Source organism: Chiloscyllium punctatum, chromosome 22 (assembly GCF_047496795.1).
Source record: "Chiloscyllium punctatum isolate Juve2018m chromosome 22, sChiPun1.3, whole genome shotgun sequence".
NCBI lineage: Eukaryota > Metazoa > Chordata > Chondrichthyes > Orectolobiformes > Hemiscylliidae > Chiloscyllium > Chiloscyllium punctatum.
Window position 1 is genome coordinate 65548945 of NC_092760.1, and position 18933 is coordinate 65567877.

Here is an 18933-nt window from a genome sequence, read left to right on the forward strand (position 1 = left end):
GGAGCAGGAGAATCGACGTTTCAGGCATAAGCCCTTCTTCAGGATTCCTGAAGAAGGGCTTATGCCCGAAACGTCGATTCTCCTGCTCCTTGGATGCTGCCTGACCTGCTGCGCTTTTCCAGCAACACATTTTTCAATATTTTTCACTCCATCAACTTTGCAAAAAGAGATCATTTCCTTTCCATAACACTGCTGCTTTTGAGAGTTTGCTGTGGGCAGAGTCGCTGCTATGTTTTCCACATTTAGAAGCAAATATAGAAATACTTCATTTGTTGGAAAGCACTTTTGGACATTCCAAGGTTGTGAAAAGTGGCATTAAAAAGTGCAGATTCGCTTTTCCTCAAGTGTACCGTTCTGCTGAACAGCTAACTTGTTTTGAATAGGTTGTGGCTTCTTTAAAATTTGGTACAGAGGAACTTCCTTTCACTTTGTCAGGTAATGTACAGAGGACCCCTGATTTCCGAACATCCAACTAAAAACGCTTGTACTTTGTAAAGTGATCGCATTGATGGGATGTAATTTAAAAAAAAGCAAACTTTTCCTGTACTTGCAAACCACCTGCTTGCTGCTCTTCCGCACTGTGTTCCAACTTGCATACAAATCGACTTGCAAACAGATTCAAGAACCCAGGAAGTGCCTGTATGGAATTATGGACTATTTGGCCCATCACCCTTGTCCTGGTTCTTTGAAAGAGCAATCTAATTTGTTCACTCCCTCACTCCTTGCCCATAACAGTGAATATTTTCCCTCCAAACTTTCATGTAATTCCCTTTTGAAGGTCATTATTGAATCTGCTTCCATCATTCTTTCAAAAGGTTCATGTTAATTCTTCAAGTGATCGGAATCACATTTGATTTTCCACCTTCCTGAACTTCTATTGTGTCACATTATTCTTACCTGTTTCGAGATTCAGTGAACGTGGAGGGCACCTGTGTTTCAGCTTCCATCTGTCCTTTCTCGTACATTTTCCTCTGCTTCTCCATCATCACTTGATTATTTTCCACTTCTGGGAAATCATAATATCCTTTTCTCTTTGCCTTCAGGCGTAACTTGTTCCGATAGTGCTCAATATCAGACTTCTGTTTCAGAGCCTTGTTTACCTGTATAAGAAAGAAAGAGGGAGAGAGAGATGGGTGGGTGAGGCGGAGTGGAAAGTCTGTGCTGACGGAAAGCAATCAACTTTGTCCCAGATTCCCTAGAGTTATTTAGTATAGCAAAATACAATCTGTGTTCATGTTATTGGATGGAATCGTGCTGGGAAAATAACAGTTTGTTCATGATGCACACCCTTATTAATGAATAAATTGATCAGTAATTTCAAGGGATTAAGAGAAGGGTGTGAGATGCAATATTCAAAAAGTGATTTACATTGTTCAGCTACACACAACTGCCTTCCTGCCATTAGTTTCCCAGCTATTGAACAACTTTCTGAATTTCCACATTAAACATTTATTAAACACACCACAGAATGTTAAGGAATTAGCTGAAGCCTACTTTTTTTTAATCTGAGCAATGTCAATCAACCTCGCAGTGCAAAAGGTGAAAAATTTAACTCATTTTCATTCCTTTAGATGGTAAATTTTAATAGAGATTTTAAAACTTAAAATATTTTTAAAAAGCTCTTACATTTCCTTTCCACTTTTTTTTAAACCCAGATCCTTTCGCTCCTTTATTTTTCTGTACCCAATTTGACACTAACTCGCCCAGTTTGTTTCTCCAACTTTCCTTGGTTCCCTTCTCAACCCTTAAATCTCATTAATAAGGAGTTGGACTATTGGGACCATCGTCGCTTCATTGGTTCCAATCTCTGCAATCTCTTCAGCCTCACCATCCCGAGAGATATTTGCATTCCTCCAATCCTAGCCTCTTGAACATCCCAGATTTTGACTGGTGGCCCAGTGCTGGTCATGCTTTCAACTTCATCAGCTCTGAGCTCTGCAAATCCCTCCCAGGAACTGCTGCCTCTCTTCCTTACTGTCCTCCCATAGAACCATCCTTAAATCTATCCCTTTCAACAAGGTTTTAACCATCTGCTTTTATAGAACCTTCCCTGGCTCAATGTCTAATTATGCTTTAGACGATTCCTTTGAAGAGTCTTGGGATGCTGTAAAAAATTAAACTGTTGTGGTTATAGACAGAAATAATAATGTATTCACAGCAAGGAACCAGAAATGGAATTACCATTAGGTGGTGTTGCATGATGGACAAAGACTGGCCACAAGACACAGGGGACCATACAACCTGCTTTCTTTAAATGACCACTACAGGGTCATTCACACTGACACACGTCCTTGCTACAGACAGGTGGAGCTTTGGCTCAATGTCTTGTACACAAGGCTGGCACCTTTGACAATGCAGTACTCCCTTAGTCCTGTTCTGCTGTCAGAGATATGGGCCTCAAACTCCAGAAGGGAGTGCTGCCAACTGCAACACAACTACTCTGTAATGTGAGGCTTGCAACTTTTTACTTTCTTTTACCCCATTCTTGGGATGTGAGCATTGTTCTCAAGTCTGGCAATTATTGTCCATCTCTAACTTTCATTTAAAAAGTGGTTGTCAGCCACCCTCTGAAACCACTGCAGCCCTTCACAGCCATTCTGATGCAAATGAGAGCATCCTACTCCACTTCCCACGGCAGGTAAGTCACCCACATTTCTGCAGGTGTGGGCTCAAATATCGGCCAAATTGGATAAGGACAGCAGGCTTTCTTCCCTAAAGGATATTACAGTAATCTGGCAGTTTCATGCTCACCATTACTGAGACTGAGACTATCTGGATTATTATTCCAGATTTAGGGATTACTGGATAAGTAACATAACCGCTGTAGTACTGTACCCAATTCTACACAATGATTAGACCATATGTCAAACGTTGTCAGAAATACAAAGTCACTTCATAAAAATCCAACACCTTTCAACTTGGAGCCTGAAATTTACAAGCAATTGACTGATCTCTGGAATTTAAAATGCTTTGGATTCACCAAGTGTGTACTTAAACATTGTCCTTGAACGGAAAGATCATATAAATAGTTAAAACACTGCAAGCATGCAGTAGACACTAAGTTATATGGGATGATAGTATGGAAGGACAAACAACAATGGCTGACACATGTAGCAGAATGTATGCTGTTATCATGGAGGGGTCAGTTTGTCCGCTATAAATCCTACATATCGTGATTTATGATGATACAATTAGAAAACTGTCCCATGGCTCACTGATTGTAAAACTTATTAGATTTTAGTAAGAACAACATTCAAAAGCTGACAAACATCTGGCAACCAGTAATGCACAACTGATGGCAAAAACAATCGATGGAGACTCTCCCGAACAACATCTGTATTCCACCAATGGCAGCAAAACTGAAATGAAAGCAACTGCCTGAGTAAGATTCTGTATCTCATTAAAAAACACAGAGAGCTGGTGATTAAGCTTCAACTGGAACATTCCTAGCTTAAGCATACAATGGATTGATGCTGTGTCCTACAATACCACCCCACCCCACCCCCCATATTTGAAATAATAAATCCAATGAGCTCTTGCACAATTCCTAAATGAAAGAACTCAGATGAAAAATGCCACAGAGAGGCAGGTGCACAGTATTGAATGTATTGCTTTCCTTTCACTTTACAATCAGCTCCATGTGAAGTGGGGGTCGAAAGCTGACGGCAATAACTCAAATCAATATTGCTGTTATTCTTCCTGATGGCTGAACATTTCGGAATCCATAAAGTATTTTGCTGTATTCACCAGTTACATCAGTAGAGCTGCACTGTATTTTTCTTTTACACAAGCTATTTGCTGACTAGTTTTCACGCCCGTTAAAAAGATCCTGCAAATTTACTGCCAGTGCACATGGTGGTTCATGCAAACATTATTACTAAGAACTCGCAATTACAGAGAGTACTTTACTGAGGAGGAGCTGTGGCTCTGCAGGTACCCCGGTCAATACTGAGCCAGAAGGTTGATGGTTCGACTCCTACTTTGGCAGAAAATCTCTCCTAATGTTCTAAAATGCAGTGTTAAGGAAATGCTGCTTTGTTAAAGGTGCCATATTTTCCATAGTACATTGAAATAGGACTTCCCAATGTGAGGTACTGGGACCCTGAATGAGATGCAAGCTGAAATTTTAGGGTTGGGAGATCTGAGACAGCAATGGCCAACATGGGGCTCAGTTGTAATATCTGAACCCTCCCCCACCGCTCTCCAATTCTAACTGCTCTCTACTCCGTCAGCTCTGACTGAGAGATCACAATCTTCAAGCCTCGAAACAGGATATCAGTTGAAAAGGATGGGAATCCCTGCAATAAGCCAAGGCCCTGTCTGTCCTCTTAAGTGATACCAAAGATATCACAGAGCAACATTTACAGAGGAGGGAATTTTCCAGGGTTGCTTAGTCGATATCTCACCTTCAATCACAATCACTAAATAACAGATTATCTCCCATTATTTTCTGTGGAATTTTGCTGTGCACAGAGTGACACTATGTTTTCTACATGACAACACTGACTACACTTTAAAGATACTTTCTCAGGTTGCTTCGTATATAAGAACGTAAGTTCTTTCTTGCTTCATTCTCAAAACTTCCAAGAGAGACTATTACTGAAATATAGACATTGATTCGTTTAGCAAGTGCAAACATTTTCTAAACAATGGGATCCTGAAAATGTCAGATTGTGCACCACTCAGGGGTAGCTCCAATGCCAGAGGTGCCATCTTTCAAATGAGATGGATTTGCCAACCATAGCTCAGCTGGAGCAATCCTTATTCTGAGTTAAACGGTTGCACGTTCAAGCACTGCTGAGAGTGCTGCCGTCCTGAATTTTACATGAAATCAAGGTCACCCTCCTCATTCAGTTGGGCACAAAAACTTTCCTTCTCCATCCAAGTCCTTGACCGTAAAGCGGTCTTTATAACATCCAGCAAATGTACAAAACCGGCTTTAACAGATTAAAAGCCCACTATCCATCTTCCCTTTGACGTGCAACTGATTGATCAAGTTGATATTGCCCATTTTCTATTGTTTCCATGATTTAAAAAGATACTTCAGGAGTCAAGTGTAGTGATGGTAATAAGGTCAGCCAGGTGGAAGTCAACAAATGAGTTCCCTGTTTGGGGCGGTTCATCTAGTCCAATGAGGAAGCCTTGGCTGATAGGAGTGTCAGGGTACTGTTCACACAGAAAAAGCCAGACTAGAGAGAAGGTCTATGCACATGCAAATAAAAGGTAACTTAGTGACAGGATACCAGCCTCCTTGGAGATATTGCAAACAAGGTAACAAAAATATATTCGACATTAACATTCATCATTAATGTAAGCATTCCTTCCTCCTTGATAATTGGGTAAAACAGTAATTTATGTTGTGGTCAATGGATTAGTGTAACTAAAGAGATATAGTGCACTCCTTCAGCCTCATAACACCACTCAAACACAATTCACGGCAAGAAATATCGACAGACAAAACCAGAAAGAGAGGAGACAGACAGAGAGAAGAACCACATAAATCAAGGAAGCTCACTACATGAGCAAACTGAGGGAGAGATAAAGACCAGACAGATACAAGCAAAGTGGTTCAGACACTGACAAGAGAGAGAAATAGAGTTAGGTAGTCTCAAGTGGTGGAAGTTATTGCTTTCCTCTGAGGCATGTTTGATGGTGGGGGGGAATTTAAACATAAATTTGGGTGGTACGGTGGCTCGGTGGTTAGCACTGCTGCTGCACAGCGCCAGGGACCCGGGTTCAATTCCTGCCTCGGGCAACTGTCTGTGTAGAGTTTGCACATTCTCCTCATGTCTGCGTGGGTTTCCTTCAGGTGCTCCGGTTTCTCCCACAGTCCAAAGATGTGCAGATTAGGTGAATTGGCCAAGCTAAATTGCCCGTAGTGTTAGGCGCATTAGTCAGGGGTGAATGTAGGGGAATGGGTCTGGGTGGTTGCTCTTCGAAGGGTCAGTGTGGACTTGTTCGGCTGAAGGGCCTGTTTCCACACAGTAGTGATTTAATTTAATCTAATAAGTTAAGATGGCAAGTGGAACCACTCGCTCAACCTCCCACCTCTGCCTAGGTCAGTGTTTTCGGTTTTTGAATGAGCAATTAATGCTTACTGAGGACCTCATCCAGCTGCTGTTGGCATTTAACTAGCCACAAGGGGGGTATGTATGGAACCCAAAAAGCAAAACATGTCAGGATTGCTTGCAGACTTCCAGGGGGCAGAGATTTAGCCCTTACTCATGGTATGTAGTGATCAGTGATCAAGTGATCTTGGCATCAGGAAAAAGGGGATGGCATTTTGAGGTTGAGAACCCCTGCCTTTCCATTTCCCAACTTATCCCTATCTCACAATTCCCCTTAATGGGATAACTCACCAGTGCCTGGTTCCATGGCAAATCTCATGTAGTAAGTAGTACTAGTACTGGGACAAGTAGTAGCATTACCAGCAGCAGCCACCACCTTGCCTGTGGCACTGCTGAGTCATGAAGACAGCTTTACATTAGATTCAATTAGATTAGATTCCCTACAGTGTGGAAACAGGCCCTTTGGCCCAACCAGTCCACACTGACCCTCTGAAGAGTAACCCACCCAGACCCATTTCCCTCTGACTAATGCACCTAACACTATGGGCAATTTAGCATGGCCAATTCACCTGACCTACACATCTTTGGACTGTGGGAGGAAACCAGAGCACCCGGAGGAAATCCACGTAGACACGAGGAGAATGTGCAAACTCCACACAGACAGCTGCTTGAGGCTTCTGACTGATCAGCAACTCTTGAAAGATCATCCACTCCCAGGGTCCATGACCCCAGTGACAGCCCATTGCTATCCAGCTGACAATTAATCCAGATGGCCTTCAGAAAAGAGGTGATATGGGGCTATGTTTGGCTGTCCAGCCAACAGGCGAGAACCCTATCCATGCCCTCCATTGCATGGAACCCAGAGACAGAACAAATACAAATGAGATCAGAATAGATGAAAGTGGGGAGAGAGAGACACACTAGAATCACGAACATCATAAAGAAGAGAAAAGGTGTATGTGTGAGAGCTAGAATGAAGCAAGAGACCGAGAACTGTTAAAATTTCTACTTCTCATTTAACTAACAAATCAAAATAACATTTCAGAGCACTGAGAAATCAGGTGAACTTTACTCAATACATAGTTTGACAGCATATGATGACAAGAAATTCAGTTCTTATGAAGGTCAGCATTCTGAAACATGAACTCTTCCTCTCCACAGATGCTGCCTGACCTGCTCTGCTTTTAAGGTGTTCCCAGTATTCTCATTATTTTGCTTTTGTAAAAGAAATGCAGTTCTTTCTCTGTAACTGCACCTGAAGTAACCTTGACTCCTGTACGCTGAAACAGCTTTACCACTCAAGTGAGCATCTACACAAAGAAATACTTCATTAAATCCATGAGTCATGAATGTAGATGAATGATTACTTCACTTATTTATTCACGAGATGTAAGCATCATTGCGAAGGCCAACAGTTGTTGTCCGTCTCTAATAGTCCTTGGAAAGATAATCGGGAGCTGCCTTCTTGAACTGTGGCAACTGTTAGGAAAGGAGTTTCAAGTCAGGAAGCTGTGTGTCTTTTTTTTGTTTGGGGGGTTGGATTTAATAATGACAGTGTCCCCATGTATCTGCTGCCCTTGTCCTACTACATGGTAATCATTTGGCAGGAGCTAGCCAAGGAGGGTGGGAGAGCTGTGACAGTACACAATACACACGGTGCACACAGCAGCCAATGTAAGCAGATGGTAGAGGGAGGGAATGTTTATAGTGGTGAATGAGCTGTTTTGTCCTGGATGTGATTAAGCTTCCCTAACATTGTCGGTGCACTGTCAACCAGGCAAGCGAGAGGTATTCCATCACATTGCTAACTTGTGTCTTGCAGACAGTAGGCAGGGTTGAGGGAATCAGGAGGTAAGTTATTTGACACAGAATTCCAAGTGTTTGGACCTAATGCTAAGACATCTCCTGGAAATTATACCGAAGTAATCTGACAAGTACCAAAATGTTTTTGTTTTTTCAAATGAAAGTCTCATAACGTCTTTGAAAAGTCCCAAAATGCTACAAGAAACAATCTGACAGAACTTCAGTAGATTTTATGAAACACGTTAGCTGGTTATTGATCTTGCTGTTGCTTGTGGGATTTTGACAGAGACTAATACATTTTTTACATTTGCTTATCCAATAACAGTGACTGATTTACAAAAGCAATTCATCAGGCTCAGTCCAACCTCACCCGTTTCCTTGATTTTACAATTCAGTAAATGGCAGTAAAACAGGCAGCCTATCCCATCCTACTTGTTTAAATTTTGTTTCTTTCTCCAATTGTGTATTCCTTCATTCTTGTCTCTGCCTTTTTCTGTCTACTTCATTGTTCATGTCTACCTTCCTATCATTTTCACTATTTTTATATTTGAAGGTCTATTTGGGCAGCATGGTGGCACAGTGGTTAGCACTGCTGCCTCACAGCGCCAGAGGCCCAGGTTCAATTCCTGCCTCAGGCAACTCTCTGTGTGGAGTTTGCACATTCTCCCTGTGTCTGCGTGGGTTTCCTCCGGGCGCTCCGCTTTCCTCCCACAGTCCAAAAATGTGCAGGTTAGGTGAATTGGCCATGCTAAACTGCCCATAGTGTTAGGTGAAGGGGTAAATGTGAGGGAATGGGTCTGGGTGGGTTGCTATTCAGAGGGTCAGTCTAATCTAAACTGCTGTGAATCGGTAACTAATAAATAAGTGTGATTTGATAGCTATTGCAGAATCAAGGCTAGAGGATGACGTAAATTGGGACCTGAATTTTGAAGGTCACGTGACATTTAGGAAAGGTATAAAGCATGGGAGAGGTGGAGGTGTGCCTCCATTAATTAATGGCAGACAACACAAAGACATAACCTAAGTTCAGCAATGATGCAGAAGGGATGTGGCGAGAGGAGAAACAAGGAAGGCAAGTAAAACTTGGAGTAGTTTTCAGCTTCTCCAATAGTAACCTCGCAGGAGCATGGAATATAAAGGAACAACAGTGGAAACTTGGTGGGAAGAGAAAGTGAAATCAAGGGGAATTTTAATCTCCAATTGGAGACACCAGAGGGCCAAGGAAGCCAAGTGGAAAAGTCCAAGATAGTTTCTGAGAACAACATGCTGTGCAACAGACCACAGAGTAGGTTGGATGAGACCTAATACTGAGAGACAATTAATGAATGGCTTTGTAGTGAAGGCAATCCGAGATAGCAGAAATCACTGTATAATCAAATTTTACATTCAATTTGAGAAACGGAAGACTGGGTTTGAGACTAGCATTTTAAACAAGTGCAATTATTATAGTAGGAAAGCAGAGCTTGTAAAAGTGAAGCGGTAATTAGGTCAATAGGGACAGAGTGGTGGACATTTGAGGGAACATTTCAGAATGTTCAAAACAGATCCAATCCAATGGGGAAAAGTATTTCAATGACACACCATCTGTGGTTCACTAAAATGTTAAAAATAGTATCAAACTTACAGAAAAAATATATCATTGTGCAAAGGTTTCTGATAGGTCAGAAATTTTGAAAGAATATCAAAAACCACAGCTTGAAGATTGATAAGGAGGGAGAAATAGAATACGAGATAGGTGTTGGTGAATAATGTAAAAGCAGATATAGGCTTTTCTATCGCTAATTCGAAAAGATGTGTTAACAAAGTAAACAAGAAAGACAGTCTCGAAAACAGGGAAATGGCAAATGATATAAACAGGTATTTTGCACTGGTCTTCACTATAAGGGACACAAGTAACTTCCTAGAAATAGCTGTAAATTAGGAAATGTAAGGGAGGGAGGAACCCGTGAAAATTATAATCGTCAAAGAAGTGATACTGAGGAAATTGTTGGAGGTGCATGCTCACAAGTCTTTAAAGAAATGGCTCGTGTGATAGTTGATAGATTTAATATCCCAAAATTCCCTAGGTTTGGAGATGATTCAATTAATTTAGAAAATAGTGAATATATTCCCTTATTCAAAAGGAGACAGTTAGCCTAACATCTGTCAGTGGGAAGATGTTAGAAACTATTATATTACAGCAAGGCACTTGGAGAAAATCAAAGTAATCAGGTAGAGTAGCAGGTGTAGTGGATAAAGGGGAACCATTGGGAATACTGCAGTGAGATTTCAAGAAGTAATTTGCCCGGTGTTTGGTCAGAGTGGAGTGGGGAGGGGAAATCAGAGATTACTAAGGGAAATGAAAGCTCTTGGTGTAAAAGCTAAAATATTGGCATGGATAAAAGATTACTGGTTAGCAGGAAGCAATGAGTTGGTGTAAGTTGGTCATTTTTCTGTTTGGCAAAATACAATGAGTGATGTGCGACAGGGATCAGTGCTGAGGCCTCAATGTTTTCCAATTTATATATATATGACTGAGATAAAGGGGCTGAAAGTATAATTGCTAAATTTTCTGATGATACAAAGTTAGGTCAGAGAATAAGTTGTGGAGAGTACATAAGGAAGATATTAAATAACACATAGGTTAAGTCAATGGGCAAAGATCCAGCTAATAGAGTATAAAGTGGGAAAATGCAAAATCACTCATTTGCATCAAGATTTTTTTTGAAAAAAACAGCATATTATCTAAAGAGAAAGATTGCAGAGCAGTGAGTGCAGAGGGAAGTGGATGCCGTAGTGCATGGATTGCAAATGGTTAGTATGTAGAGACAGCAGTAGTTAGGAAAAGATTATAATTTATTGTGAGGGAAACTGAGTACAAAAGTTAGACGTTACATGCCAAAGAAGCTGAATGTAGGATCAAAACATTAATTCTGCTCCTATCTCAACAGATGCCCAACAGACTTGCTGAATATTGCAAGCAAACACTTTTTAATAAGACTTAAGACATTAGTGAGATCACATCCTTAGTACTTTACACAGTGTTGGCCTCCTTATATAAGGAAGGATGTAAATGCATTGGAAGCAAAGGTTTACAAGACAAATACATGAAAGTGAGAGGTTTGTCTTAAAAGGGAAAGGTTGGACACGTTAGGCTTGTATTCTCTGGAACGTTAAAGTGTAAGAACATACTTAATAGAAACATAAAATCCTGAGGGTTCTTGACAGGGTACATATAGAAAGAATGTTTCTCTTGTGAGAACTCGGAGTCAGTGTTGCCAAAAAATGAGATCCTCTATTTAAAACCAAGTTAAGGAGTATTATTTTTTCTCAAAGAGGGTCTTTGAAACTCTTGTCCTCAAAAAGAAGGTGGAAGCAGAGTCCTTGAATATTTTAAGGCAGAGGCAAATAAATCCTTATGAAGCAAGGGATAAGCAGGCATGTGGGGTCATCACATTAAACATGTCTTAAATGGTGAATGAAGAAGCAAGCTTAAAGAGCTGAATGGCTTACTCTTGCTCCTAATGCATGTATTCACATATGCATTAAGTAACCAGTTAACTATACACCTTCATTTTAAACATCGCCTGTAGCCATAGCCTACTGGGATAGGGCATCTTCTAATCTCACAATCTCTTCAACAAATTTTCTGGAAATATTTCCAATCAGTTGATATTGAATTCTAAGAGTGCACCCACATGTTCTGGATTCTTCTATAGTCTTACATGTTGTTCTTTCGTTACCTTTTAGGAGAGAGGATATTTAAAAACATTGCTCATAGTGGGTAGACCTGTCAAAAGGCTCTCATTTCAAAAGTCAACAAGACCATCATGCTTACCTCTCCATTAACTGCCACTGCCACTGCCTCTGGACTTCGCTCAGACACAGGGTAACCAGGATGGGCTGACAGAGGCTTGATCGAGAGGAGCTGAACGGACCCGGAGGATGTGTCGAATGGATCATCTGATGTCTTGGAGACATGCTCAAACAGTGTGGCACTCTCCTCCTCATCACTGACTGGTGCTGAATCATATTTCATAAAGAATGACAGGTCATAACACAGCAAGAGAAAAACAATCGGCATAATGCCAACAGACAAGGCTTCCTAACAAATCACACATTGAGACTTCCATCCCTCTCACGAGTGATGAACAGGGGGGGAGCAACATCCAAAACATTCGAGTGGTGGGGAAACATATAGCCATTCCTTTATTGCCACTGGATCAGAATCCTGGAACTATCTCCTCAATAGCACTACACTACATTGCCTGGAATGATTCTAAAAGGCAAGTCACCAAGAATTTTTCACAGGCAGCTAAGGATCATCAATAAATGCTGGCCTTGCTAGCATTATTCAAATCCAGCAAATGAAAAAAAAGACATCCATTGTTCGCTCCAGAAACTGTGTTTCATTTCTTAAGATTGTGTCTCGTTCTTTTCTTTTTTTTTGTTCAAATTGTTTAAAATGAAAACTGTTTTATAATCTAGGGTAGCAAGAATTTCTGCATAATCTTAAACAAGTAACTTGATATTCATTGTGAATATTGTTTGCTTAGCTGTTGGTGCAGATGAAGGGTTGGTGGAGCTAAAAGGTTGTGGACAAATGGAGCTTGGGTTAGCAACAAATAGTGGATTCATTTAAGGACTAGTGGTCAGTTACCAATCACAAAAGTCTTCTGCCTGTCTAAAATTATGTTATTTGTTCTCCACAAACTAACCAGCGTGGGGAAGGTGTGAAGAAGATTGTGAGTTGCAATCAGACCTCTACCAGCTCAGAAGCTCTATCGCTGTTCTGCAGTAAAAACCACTTCAAGCCTGAGGAAAATTCATTAATCATTCCTTCAACTTATACTGTAAGTTGTGACCTTTAATTGATAGGTCAGAGACCTTCCATCAGTGAACCAGCCACCCTGTGCCAATTGCAAACCAGTGGAAACATCCGGAAAAAGATGACTGAGAAACAGCATTCTTCCCAATAGAACAGCCATTAAAAACCATCTCAGGAACCACTGAACTGCCTTCTCAATCTTTTTTCTGTCCATTACACCTATATTGGGTTTTTTCTTCCTGCCTGGGTATGTGGATGTAGATTTGCTCGCTGAGCCCATTTTCAGATGTTTCATCACCATACTAGGTAACATCTTCAGTGAGCCTCCGAATGAAGCACCGGTGGTGTAGCCCGCTTTCTATTTATATGTTAAGAGTTTCCATGTGTTGGTGATGTTATTTCCTGTGGTGACATCATTTCCTATGGTGACGTTGTTTCCTGTTCTTTTTCTCAGAGGGTGGTAAATGGATCCAAGTCAATGTGTTTGTTGATAAGAGTTCTGGTAGGAATGCCATACTTCTAGGAATTCTCGTGTGTGTCTCTGTTTGGCCTATCCTCGGATGAATGCTTTGTCCCAGTTGAAGTGATGTCCTTCCTCATCCGTATGTAAGGACACTAGTGAGAGTGGGTCATGTCTTTTTGTGGCTAGTTGATGTTCATAAAATGACACAAAAGGACATGACCCATTCTCACTAGTATCCTTACATACGGATGAGGAAGGACACTACTTCGACTGGGACAACACATCCATCTTAGGACAAGCCAAACAGAGACACATATGAGATTTCCTGGAAGCATGGCCTTCCAACCGGAACTCTATCAACAAACACATTGACTGGGATCCATTTATCACCCTCTGAGAAAAACAACAGGAAATGACATCACCATAGGAAATGATGTCACCACAGGAAATGACATCACCAACCCTAGGAAACTCTAACAGATAAATAGAAAGCAGACAACATCACCAGTGCTACATTCAGAGGCTCACTGAAGATGCTACCTAGTATGGTGATGAAACGTCTGAAAATGAACCTTCCAGCTCAGCGAGCAAACCTACATCCAGAACCTCAACCTGAGCTACAAATATTCACTCAAAACTCGCTAATAAGAGGATATACAGTGTATTTATCAGGGGAAAAAGATCTAATTAGTAGAGTGATGTGTCAACAATTCTTAACTGTCTACCCATGGCTGGAGTCTAATTACTTGTAATACATCGTAAGTTTTTGTCTGAAATACAGAAACCTGGTCTGTGCTCTCTGTTAACCTGGGTCTACAACAGAGGTAAATTCAAGAACCTTTGTGTAGAATCTTTAACTGATATGACAATTCCAAGGATAGTGGGTCTTGATTTCTAGTGCTACCACAGAGAGGTTGGAAAGAGACTCACGTGAAGCAAAAATCCCCACGTGAACCTGTTTTGTTAAATGGCCTGTTTCTGTGCTGTAAATTCTGTTCATGTCCAATATAGCATCCACTAATGGTAAAGAAAAGGAACCATTTTTACTTTTAATGCAAAACAATTGCTGGATATGTGAAAACTGCATAGTCTGTTGTCACTGTGCTATTGTGAAGAGTAGTGTATGAAGAAGGTAACATCAACGAAGTTATTATACAAATGGTTTGCTTCAAACAAGTTTAATGGTGAAGGAAGGAATCCAATAGAACTGCGTTAATCGTTCACACAGTAAGAACACTGCAGTTAATGTTTAAACTTAACACTTCCAGAAACAAGGAATTATCTGGGTCAAGGATGATATCAAACCAAAAACTGTATACTTATATAATGTAGGAAGCACAGGTTATCAGAATTAAAATGCGAGGAGTAAGGCAACTCACTGACAGCACAAAGCTCTTCGTATGTAAGGATCTTGCATTTTGACACGTTTCTGAACTACATGGCTCATCAATGGCACTGCAAGCCAAAAACCAAATCAATAACTCTGCGTCTATATTGACTGTCACACTCACAGTCAATTCATTCTAATCATATTTCTTAACTACAAGAAGCACTTCCGCTTTGACTGAAAAGACCCACACTTCTTGATTTTAAACAAGAAACAAACAATTATAACAGAATACACCATCAAATGTTATTAACCAGTTTGCAGTTTTGAGATGAATTCCCACTTGTACCACCTTCTGCTATATAATCCATTCATGGAATGTTGGTGTCAGCATTTATTGTCCGCATCTAATTGTCTTTAAGATGTTAGTGAAAGACCTTCTTAAAATGCTGCAGTCCATCTGGCATGCCACGTTGCTGTTAAGGAGTTCCATATCCTTAACTCATCAATAGCCTAATCCTTAATTCTCAAAGGTCATTCAGTCTACCTTAAAGTAAATCAATTGCTTGTACAATGGAGCTCAAAAAAAAAAGGCCCACCATGTCTGACCTGTATATCCGTGCTATCTCATCCATCTTGAACCACTGCAATCCGTTTGGTGTGGGTACTCCCTCCCTAACAACGTGGTCAGGATACCTACTCCAAATAGACTTCAGCAGTTCAAGGAGGCAGCTTACCAAGGGCAACTTGGGATAGGCAATAAATGTTGACCCAACAAGCTATCCCCACATCCCATGAATGAATTTAAGAAGGGCCAATTGTGAATCAGTGCTTGTGTTTGTACTTCTAAGTCAGGAGGTTGTGGATTCAAGCTGTCTGTTGATACTTGCACTTGTATTATTAGCAGATACTTGCATTAATGCAGTATCTTATCAAGTATTCAAATGTAGTTTAGCTGGTAGCACCCTGTGGCAAAAGACTTTGGGAAAATTATACAACACAAGCATCAACTTGAAATCTAGGCTGGTACTTGGCATGTGATATTGAGGTAATGCTGCAATGTTGCAATTGTACTCTTTCAGATGAGATGTTAAGCCAAGGCATAGTCTGACATCTCAGTTAGATAGGCAGTTGATTGACATCCTTGTCCATTACTTTAAAGTTTTTTTCCTTCCAGTGCCATTATACAATGCCAGCAATGTGCTCTATCTACAAGAAGCAGTACAGCAACTCCGTAAAAACCTTCCAAACTTATGGTATCTACTGTCTAAAGAATAAGGGTAGCAGACACATGGGGACATCGTTTGCAAGTTTCCATCTAAGCCATACATCATCGTGACTTGGAATTGTATTACCACACTTTTACTACCGTACATCACAATCCTGGAATTCCCTCCTGAGCTGCATTGTGGGTGTATCTCCACCACATGTACCACACAGTTCAAAAACGTGGCTCTCCACAAATTTTTCAAAGGCAATTATAGATGGTAATAAACCCTGGTCTTGCCAGCAACACTCATTCCATGAACAAATAAAGATGATAGATCTCATGGCATTAAGTAATGAAGAACAAGAGTGATCTCTTCCATTCCCAAGCCAGATTTATCTCTCTACCAGCTTTGCCACAAAGCAGATTATATAATTGCCGTTTGTGGAAGATTGCTGTGCACAAATTGGATACCATGATTCCTAAATTACAACAGTAACTACCCTTCAAAATAAAGCTTAATTGGTTGCAAGGTAACATGGGATGTCCTGAAATTGTTAAATAGAAATCTGCCCTAATCAATGTAAATGTAACACTGGGGAGGTCAAATGTCTCAATTTTTCTGCCTTAAAAGATATTATTTAATATATTAGGAACAACATCAACTGCAGTTTACCTTAATTTAACAGATTACACTTGGCAAATCAAAACTGGATTAAATACCCCATTGCACAATCTCTTCACTGCCAGAGTGATACTGACAGCAATACAAACAGTAAAATTCATCCAACAGATTTGTGTTACATAGCTATTGAAGCAAAATACTGTTGGGAAAGCTTTTATTTTCATTCTGCTCCAGTCTACTATCACTGAGCAATGTGAGGGATCATCTTCATTACATTGTTTAAGCTGTTCTGCTTCTCCAAAGCTTTGGTGGCCAGAAGGAGAACTAACACATGCATCAGTAACAACGGTTTAATGAATAGTTTGGGGGAACAGGAAAATGTGACAAAAAATGGGGCAATCGCATAACCACAATGTGTATGAGATTCCTGTACAGGTAAACAGGAAATTGGTCAGAAAAAAATGGAGATTCTCGTGAAATAGGTCACCACTGCAACCAAATTAGATTTCAGTAGGTTACATTTTGTTACATTTCATTAACTCTTTAATTTGCCTTTATTGGGCATTTTTATCTTGGGAATGTTGGTATTTCAAGGCTAGCATTTCATACCAATCAAGAAATCTAGGTATGGGCCTTAATTTGCTACCACTATTTTTTTTTAAAACACAACTAAGTGGCTTGCTACCCCACTTCAATGTGGGAATGTCAAACCACTTCCCACTGCCACATTCCCAGGCCATCAATATCTTAGGAATCAAAACTGGCCAGAGATTGAACCGGACCAGCCACACCAAGATTGCCAACCATCTCCAGCCATGATTCAGAGGAGTGATAATGGTCGAACCATCCTGCTCAGTTAAGTTCAGCTCCAACACTGTACAGTTCGATACCATCCAGGACTGTACTGGCACCTCATCCACCACCTCAATCATTCCTTCCGCCAGCAGCACACAGTGGCAGCAGGATGTCAATGGAGCAATTTGCCCTAATTTCAAAAGAAGCATCTCCCAAAACTCTACCACCCAGAAGAATGAGGATCGCATACCTTTGTGAACACCACAATGTCCCCCTCCAAGTCACAGATCATCTTGACCTTAAATTATGTCACTGCTCCTTCACTGTTTTGAATTAGATTAGATGAGATTAGATTACTTACAGTGTGGAAACAGGCCCTTCGGTCCAACAAGTCCACACCGACCCGCCGAAATGAAGCCCACCCAGACCCATTCCCTTGCATTTACCCCTTTACCTAACACTACGGGCAATTTAGCATGGCCAATTCACCTAACCTGCACATTTTTGGATTGTGTGAGGAAACCGGAGCACCCGGAGGAAACCCGCGCGGACATAGGGAGAATGTGCAAATTCCACACAAAGAGTCGCCTGAGGTGGGGATTGAACCCGGGTCTTTGGCGCTGTGAGGCAGCAGTGCTAACGACTGTGCCACCATGCCGCCCATATTTTTTATATTCATTGTTATTTGGTCAGGCACAATTTGAATATTGTTGCCAAGAGCATTATGTTGCCTGAAGCTATCCATCTTATGATCAATGCTGAACTTCAAATGATCACAAAAGCTTATACTACAGGATAGAAAGATGCTGTTGATTGACAAGTTGACCATGATCAGCAAATATTACAGATGTGTGGTCTTGATAATGTTGTGAGGTTGGTGTGTGTAAAACTGTGAAATGGGGAAAGCATTACACAGTCCCTTTAAAAGATGGTGTGTGGTGTTTTTCCCCAGTGCTTCAAGTTGAAATGGACGCCTGTGGGTTTGCCGGAGCACAGAGTATCTGAATTGAAATATTTGTATTAAAGGATATTCTGTTAGCAGGCAAAGCACAGTTTTTATCAACACAATAGTCTGTTTAGCCAAATTTAGCCCATCAATTTGAAGTAATTAATTTAATTTAATTAATTTACTTAGCACCCAATCTGTTATAAAGCAGAAGTTGATGTCCCCCCAAGAACTATAACCAAACCATCCAAAGGGGAGCACCTCGCCCTAGCTGTTAAAGTAGTGCGTGAAGGGGTGTAATCTGTTTTATTCAGCAACTTCTAGTGGTTAAGGAAAAGAAATTTCTGACGCTCACTTTACAATCCACTTTATCATATTTATCGAACAGTGAACAAATAAAATAACCAACTAAACAACCAAAAATTTCACTCTATATATTCCTGAAGATTCTAACGGTATGCTGTTCCAATAAATACAAGTCCCACTTACATAGCAAAACGATAGAAGTTAGTTTTTCAAAATTCCAACCAGGTTACGTGACTTCTAGAAATTTGTGTCTTCTCCTGACCCTTCTGTCAGGATTTTTTGCTTTGTAGATCCTTCTGTCAGGATTTTAGGTGGTGTGCCACAATACCATGGTAAATAGATGGTGCTTTCTCGTTGAGCTGAGAGCTGCTATCTCTTAGCAGATGGCAGTTGCTTTCCCCAATTTTCCAAATGCCCTCATCTTTTATATTCTTGATGACCTATCAATATTTTACAATCGGATTGGTCCTAAGTTGTCAAAACCAGTACATTTAAAGTTAGTAGATTTTTGGTAGCTAATGGCTTGATTTAAATTGATTGGCCAAATTTGAAAAGATTTATCTTGATTAAAAACTGCTGCTTTGCT

General features: G+C 40.6%; 1 protein-coding gene across 4 annotated transcripts in view; it reads right to left on the minus strand.

Moving 5' to 3' along the window:
* kiaa1549la (KIAA1549-like a) overlaps positions 1-18933 on the minus strand; it is a 258786-nt gene that overhangs the window by 39762 nt on the left and 200091 nt on the right. For all 4 annotated transcript variants that reach the window (XM_072592550.1, XM_072592549.1, XM_072592552.1 and 1 more), the window contains 2 exons: positions 11689-11873; positions 898-1100 (listed from right to left, as the gene is read on the minus strand). In XM_072592550.1, coding sequence (XP_072448651.1) covers positions 898-1100; positions 11689-11873 — 388 coding nt within the window. The remainder of the gene's footprint in view (positions 1-897; positions 1101-11688; positions 11874-18933) is intronic.